At 40.9% G+C, this 6,597-nt stretch overlaps 1 protein-coding gene across 2 annotated transcripts; it reads left to right on the top strand.

The window, feature by feature from the left end:
* Window positions 1-246: 246 nt before the first annotated feature.
* Window positions 247-6,098, top strand: LOC106610676 (protein phosphatase 1G). 2 transcript variants are annotated; one of them, XM_014210139.2, is made up of 11 exons: window positions 247-343; window positions 740-882; window positions 2,126-2,195; window positions 2,332-2,417; window positions 3,405-3,534; window positions 3,712-4,145; window positions 4,463-4,570; window positions 4,804-5,038; window positions 5,191-5,320; window positions 5,444-5,543; window positions 5,639-6,098. In XM_014210139.2, the coding sequence occupies exons 2-11, from the start codon at window positions 772-774 to the stop codon at window positions 5,825-5,827; spliced, it is 1,593 nt and encodes a 530-aa protein (XP_014065614.1). In that variant the 5' UTR covers window positions 247-343; window positions 740-771; the 3' UTR covers window positions 5,828-6,098. The 2 variants fall into 2 exon arrangements, with proteins under 2 accessions (XP_014065614.1, XP_014065622.1); XM_014210147.2 differs by lacking the exon at window positions 247-343 and adding an exon at window positions 350-528.
* The last annotated feature ends 499 nt before the right edge of the window (window positions 6,099-6,597 follow it).

Genomic DNA, 6,597 nt, shown 5'->3' with positions numbered 1-6,597 from the left:
ATGACCATCATTTTGTTTAGGAATTTAGTGAAGTAAAAGTAAAAGTTGTCAAAAATATAAATGACAAAGTAAAGTGCAGATACCCCAAAAACCTACTTTAAAATATTTTTACGTAAGTACTTTACACCACTGGGAAATAGGGATCTACTCCAACGTTTGTTGGCCACACTAGAATCGGTGGCTATGGCGACACCACATGGACGTCTTTGTTCATTGCAGTTAAAGTTTTGGCGCACTTTCTGAACGGACTCTTTCTGAACGCCCCTGCTCACAAATAGGCATGCGTATTTCTCGTTCATCACGGCGTTTCCGCTTCCTTTATGCCTCCTGTTCTTTTTGAGAGGTATGTTTATAGCTAGCTATGTTGTTAACGTTTGCAGTTACACGTGCTGGTATTTTCCCGTACAATGTTCCAATTGTGACTTACTTTTAGGCCAGAACTGTTTTGATAGCAACTATAATCTTCCGCTTGATGGTGTTTGAAGTTTACCATTTGGCTTCTCTTTAAAGGAAATGGCTCGTTTGCGAGTAAGAACTGTAGCTAGCTATGCTCGTTTGTTAGCCTAGCCAACGTTAGCTATCAATAATATTAAGGAAGCCCTTTGCGACAATTGCAATGTTTATACTCCACTGCATGATATAAGGAATTGTAAGATGACGTTGGAGCATCTGTGTAATTTAACTGATTACCTTGTTTTTGTCCTGCTAACGTTAAATCGGATTTTCCAACACCAACTAGATTGAAACCCACTGTTTGTTGGTAGCTACATCATGGGAGCTTACTTGTCGCAACCCAACACAGTGAAGTCCTCTTCCAATGGTGGAAACCAAAAGATGAGCTTCGGCTTTGCAGCCATGCAAGGCTGGCGTGTCTCTATGGAGGTAAGATTATCTAAACATTGCTTGTTGGATTGGATTCAGCAGTAATTCTTTGCCAATGCTGTCTAGTTATCACCTAGCTAGAATGCGAATTACATGATTTGGTTTAGACGACAATAAAAAATCTTTATCTAACTGGCTGTAAGGGATAGGTAGTCCTTATATAACTTTATAACGTTTGGCATCTTAGGTAACTAGCTATATGATTCCAACCATTAATGTGTCATAGTGTTAACTTAGTTGAGGCTTAAATATTAAAGTCAACGTTGTTGTGCAGGAAGACTGTTTGTAGCTAACGTTAGCAGGGTAGCTAAATTGTTAGCTAGCTACAAAACTAACTAGCTAGCTATGTAGTTAACTTTCCTGCATGTACTGATATGGAGATTCCACGCAAAATTTGATTTTGTATGTTCCCCTTTAAAGCCACGCCAGTAAGATGTGCATACCATTAAGACTGTGCCAGCAAATGCATCCCATTACATTTTCACATTCAAATGGCACTAGTCTGATTAGTGATTTATACGATCTGGTGGAAGGCTCATCATTTGTTTATTTATTTTACCAGGTAAATTCACTGACACATTCTCATTTACAGCATCTACTTGGGGAATAGTTTTCCAGAGAGAGGTAGGGGGATGATTGAGTCAATTGGAAGCTGGTGATGATGATTATGTACAGTTGTGGGAAAAGTACCCAACTGTCAAACTTCAGTAAAAGTAAAGATACTTTTGTTATTTTCTATTAATCTAAGTCACCCAGTAAAATTCTACTTGAGTAAAAGTATTTAGTTTAAAATATACTTAAGTATCAAAAGTAAAAGTGTAAATAATTTGCTTATATTAAGCAAACCAGATGGCACCATTTTTTATTTACAGGAAGGGGCTGAAAGCCAGGGGCACACTCCGACATCATTTACAACCAAAGCATTTGTGTTTAGTGAGTCCGCCAGATCAGAGGCAGTAGGGATGACCAGGGATGTTCGGTTGATAAGTGTGTGAATTTGACTGTTTTCCAGTCCTGCTAAGCATTCAAAATGTAACTAGTACTTTTGGGTGTCAGATAATTTATGAAGTAAAAAGTTACTTTTCTTTAGGAATAAAGTAAAAGTAACCCAAAAAAACTAATTCAGTACTACTTTAAAGTATTTTTTTACTTAGGTACTTTACACCTCTGATTCGGTATGATGAGGATTGGATTGGGAATTTGGCATTCCATGAGAGTAAAATGTTTTTGTTTCTTGCAACAGGATGCTCACAACTGCATTTTAGAACTGGATGATGAAACGGCCATGTTTTCTGTGTATGATGGACATGGAGGTACTGTGTATTCTTACTATCCCTAAGATAAACCTTTTTGAGCATACCTTGGACTTGTTTTTGTTAATACCGGAGACTGTTAAGCTAGTTACTTTAATTTAAGTAATCAAGACTTAAAATGCTTTTGCCTTCACAGGTGAGGAAGTTGCATTGTACTGTTCCAAGTACCTACCTGATATCATTAAAGAACAAAAGGCTTACAAAGATGGCAAACTGCAAAAGGTGAGTGGAAGAATGCATTTGGACTAGGGAAAGGAATCCTTCTGACATGGGCAGTTAACTACTTTTTTTTTTTTTTTTTACAATTTAGCCTTCATTTAACTAGGCAAGTCAGTTAAGAACAAATTCTTATTTACAATGATGGCCTATTGGGGAACAGTGGGTTAACTGCCTTGTTCAGGGGCAGAAGGACAGATTTTTACTTTGTCAGCTCGGGATTTGATCCAGCAACGTTTCAGTTACTGGCCCAAAGATCTAACCACTAGGCTACCTTCTGTTGGATATGTAAGAATTAAGTAGGCCTACCAATAAATCATGTATTTTGGGCACCCTTAAAGCTACAATGTAACTTTTTGGGCGTCATGACCAAAATAATTTTACTTTAGTTTGTTTAGTAAATATTTTCTTAACTCTATTTCTTGAACTGCATTGTTGGTTAAGGGCTTGTAAGTAAGCATTTCATGGTAAGGTCTATTATACCTGTTGTATTCGGCGTGTAACAAATACAATTTTATTTGAAATATGCGTAGAAATGTGTTTTATAGATATCATTTACATTTACGTCGTTTAGCAGACGCTCTTATCCAGAGCGACTTACAAATTGGTGCATTCACCTTATATGTCAGTCATTGAAAGCAAGTCGACGAGGTGTATGTTCTATATGCTCTATTTCTATGCTTCCCGTAAAGTTTTGTTATTGCGTATTTTGTCCATCAGCTGTAAATAATCTAGATTTTTGGTTATGGAAAATATTTCACAGCGGTTTAGATGGTACAATGATTTTCTACACAATGGCTGCTTGTGTTGCCACAAACTATTACAATTTAAGCAACTAGGAAATGGTGGAGTGATTCCTACAATATTGCATCTTTAAACGATATTAGAAGTGAGTACCTACCAACTTTGGTTGTAGATCTTGTGCTCTTTGTCAAACTCCTCCATAGGAGCATACATTGTCTTACTGGGTGGATGCATGTCGATGTGTTTCAGGCTTTGGAGGATGCATTTCTGGCAATTGATAGCAGGGTGACCACAGAGGAAGTGATCAAAGAGCTTGTTCAGATAGCTGGCCGCCCACAAGAGGAAGCACCAAATGAAAAAGTTGCTGAAGAAGATGATTGTGAGTAGACTCCAGCAACTGCCCAAGATCTAGTAAAATGATTGGTCACATACGTCTTTAGCGGGTGTAGCAAAATGCTTCATATGTAGTTAGACATTGCTGTGGCTGGAATCATAAACCATTATTCAAAACAAATCATTTGTAATTCAAACCCATGTGTTCCTTTCCCTCTGTTAGTGGACAATGAGGAGGCAGAGCTTTTGCATGAGGAGGCCACCTTGACCATTGAAGAGCTGCTCGTTCGCTACGGACAGAACCGCAATGCACTCAAACACAAGAAGCTCTGTCCGGAGGGCAACAAAGAGTCTGGGGAAGGTGAACCACATTCCTATGGGGAGAAGGGCATCAATGGAGAAGTGGAGGGTGAGATGGACAGCAATGGGAAGGCCAAGGCTGGTGGTGGTGCAGGATTCTCCAAGCTGCGGGCCTGCAGGAGAGCAGGAGGGGACAGCTCTTCAGCGACAGGAGCAGCAGGGTCCTGTGAAGGAGAGAAGGACACCGGGCCTTCCTGCTCTTCCTCAGCGGCTCCGGCTCCGGGAGACACCAGCTCCAAGTTCTTTGAGGACAGTGATGAGTCGGGGGAAGAGGAAGATGAGGGAAGTGAAGAGGAGGTGAGGTGGAAGATCAAGCCTTCAGGAATTACTGTAACTCTGGCCAACCCTCTACCTGAAGAGCTACTGGGTGTGTAGGCTTTTGCCAACAGTTCTTACTCACCTGGTTAAGATAATCATGGTCCTGGTGAGCAGCTATTGTCTGAGATTCTGGTTGGAGAAAATGTCTGCAGAAGGACTGCTCTCCAGGGGGAGGGTTGGCCGCCTCTGCTGGATCACATTACCCCCACTGGATTTGAACAATTAAACAGTCTAAGCTTTTTATACTTTTTTGAAAGAATCGTATGTGGGTTAATGATGTAATTATGCTTCTACAGGATGGCAGTGAGGAAGGTGAAAGCAGTGATGATGAAGAGGAAGACACTGAAGAGGGAGAGGATGAGGAGGAAGAGATGTGCTACCCTGGAATGGATGGGAAAGAAGAGGTAGAATACACAGCTTAATTTAGATCCTGCCATAACCCTAAAGGAAACCTAAACCTGAATGGAGAGCCTGAGTAGCCCTGGTTGTTGTAATGGGGCTATTCATGTCTATCTGGAGTAGTGGTCACTTTTTGTCTCACTAAATGCAACATTTTATCCTGCCTTTGTGTTTTGACCTGGATTAAACTGAAGGCGGCTATTCTCCGATAAGAGCTTTGTGTCTCTACCCCTCCTAGCCTGGCTCAGACAGTGGCACTACAGCGGTGGTGGCTCTGATCAGAGGGAAACAGCTGATTGTGGCAAACGCCGGGGACTCCCGCTGTGTGGTGTCTGAGAAGGGCAAGGCCATAGACATGTCCTACGACCACAAGCCAGAGGATGAGCTGGAGCTGGCCAGGATAAAAAATGCTGGGGGAAAGGTCACCATGGACGGCCGCGTCAACGGAGGACTCAACCTCTCCAGGGCCATCGGTAAATGGATCCTCCTCCTGCATATCCTAGCCCTGGCATTGGTGTTTCGATTGAAGTATCAGGCATAGTTTCCAGTAAAGAATGGCCTTGCTGTTGAAGAACGGGCATCAGACTGAAAGGACATAACTGAATGGCCTTTGTTGTGTTTTCAGGCGATCACTTTTACAAACGAAACAAGGCCCTTGGCCCAGAGGAGCAGATGATCTCCTCAATGCCTGACGTCAAAGTGCTCACCCTCAACCCGGAGCATGACTTCATGGTCATTGCTTGCGACGGAATCTGGTACAGCTTGTTTGATAGTAGCATTTTATAGTACTGTTTTCTCTTAAATTAGGCCGTACTTCAATAATCAATTTGTGAAATGGAACCACCTCAGAATTCCTCCTTAATGAGTGTCATCCACAGGAACGTCATGAGCAGTCAGGATGTTGTGGACTTTGTCAGTCAGAAAATAAAGCCTGATGCCAGTGGCGTTGCCAGGCCTCTGTCCTCCATAGTTGAAGAGGTAAGCGATATAGCTTCTTTTTTTTTTGACTCAATCCCCTGTATGCATAAAAAATTTTAACATTGAACTATGAACTTTTTATTTGGTCTCCGTAGCTACTTGACCATTGCCTTGCACCTGATACGTCTGGAGATGGTACAGGCTGTGACAACATGACCTGCATCATCATCACGTTTGGCGCTCACCCTGGCAACAGCATGGCCGACATCACCAATAAGAGGAAGCCTGAAGAGATTATCCCAGAGAAGAACGGGAATGACAGCAAGAAGTCAAAAAGCCAATAGAACTGCCAATAAGTAGAATAGCTCCAGTCCTTTTCACAAGCCAGGACTTTTTCTCTGGAAACTTTTAAAGACAGTGGTCTCTGGAATAGGATGAGTTTTAGTTAATGATACAAGATACAAGAATAAATGGAAAACAGAAAAACATTTTCTTGGTGTGTAATTGATTTTGCTTATCTGCCCCATTGGAAACGTGACTCCTAGTGTACTGTTTGTCACCACGCCCTTTATGTATATACTTGTTAATTGAATAAATGCATTTTCTTTAATTATGGATCAATGTGACATTTGGTGCATACTTCTGACACCATTGTAATTACAAATACATTTTAAATGTGATGAGTGACATCTTGTCTACTTTACCAGGACAATCCCTGTTTGCATTGGGCACATGTCCCCTGACAGAACACTTGAGAAACTACTCAACAGTTAAATAGATTTAAACATAAAATGATTCAATTCATGTAACATTTTATACTAGCTGTATTTTTAATGAATACATTTTACATTCCTTGCACTCACTGATTCCCAGAACTTAGCCAACCTGCTGAGTTAAGGCCACTTGCTATTTAAATGTCTCTCATACCTTGGTTTGCACATCCTACCTTGGTTTCTCTAACTATGCCTTGAATTTTGCATTACTCGATTTACGTTCCAGGTTTAGCAAATGCTTTTATTAGTGAATAAACTATTCAAGGAACAGAAGCTCCTCACTTAATCTGTTTGTATGCTGGACTAAAAGGACCACTCAGTTAAAGGGATACTAAAATATA

Source organism: Salmo salar, chromosome ssa01, assembly GCF_905237065.1.
Source record: "Salmo salar chromosome ssa01, Ssal_v3.1, whole genome shotgun sequence".
In the NCBI taxonomy this organism is placed as follows: domain Eukaryota; kingdom Metazoa; phylum Chordata; class Actinopteri; order Salmoniformes; family Salmonidae; genus Salmo; species Salmo salar.
This window is presented reverse-complemented; position numbering and strand designations above follow the sequence as displayed.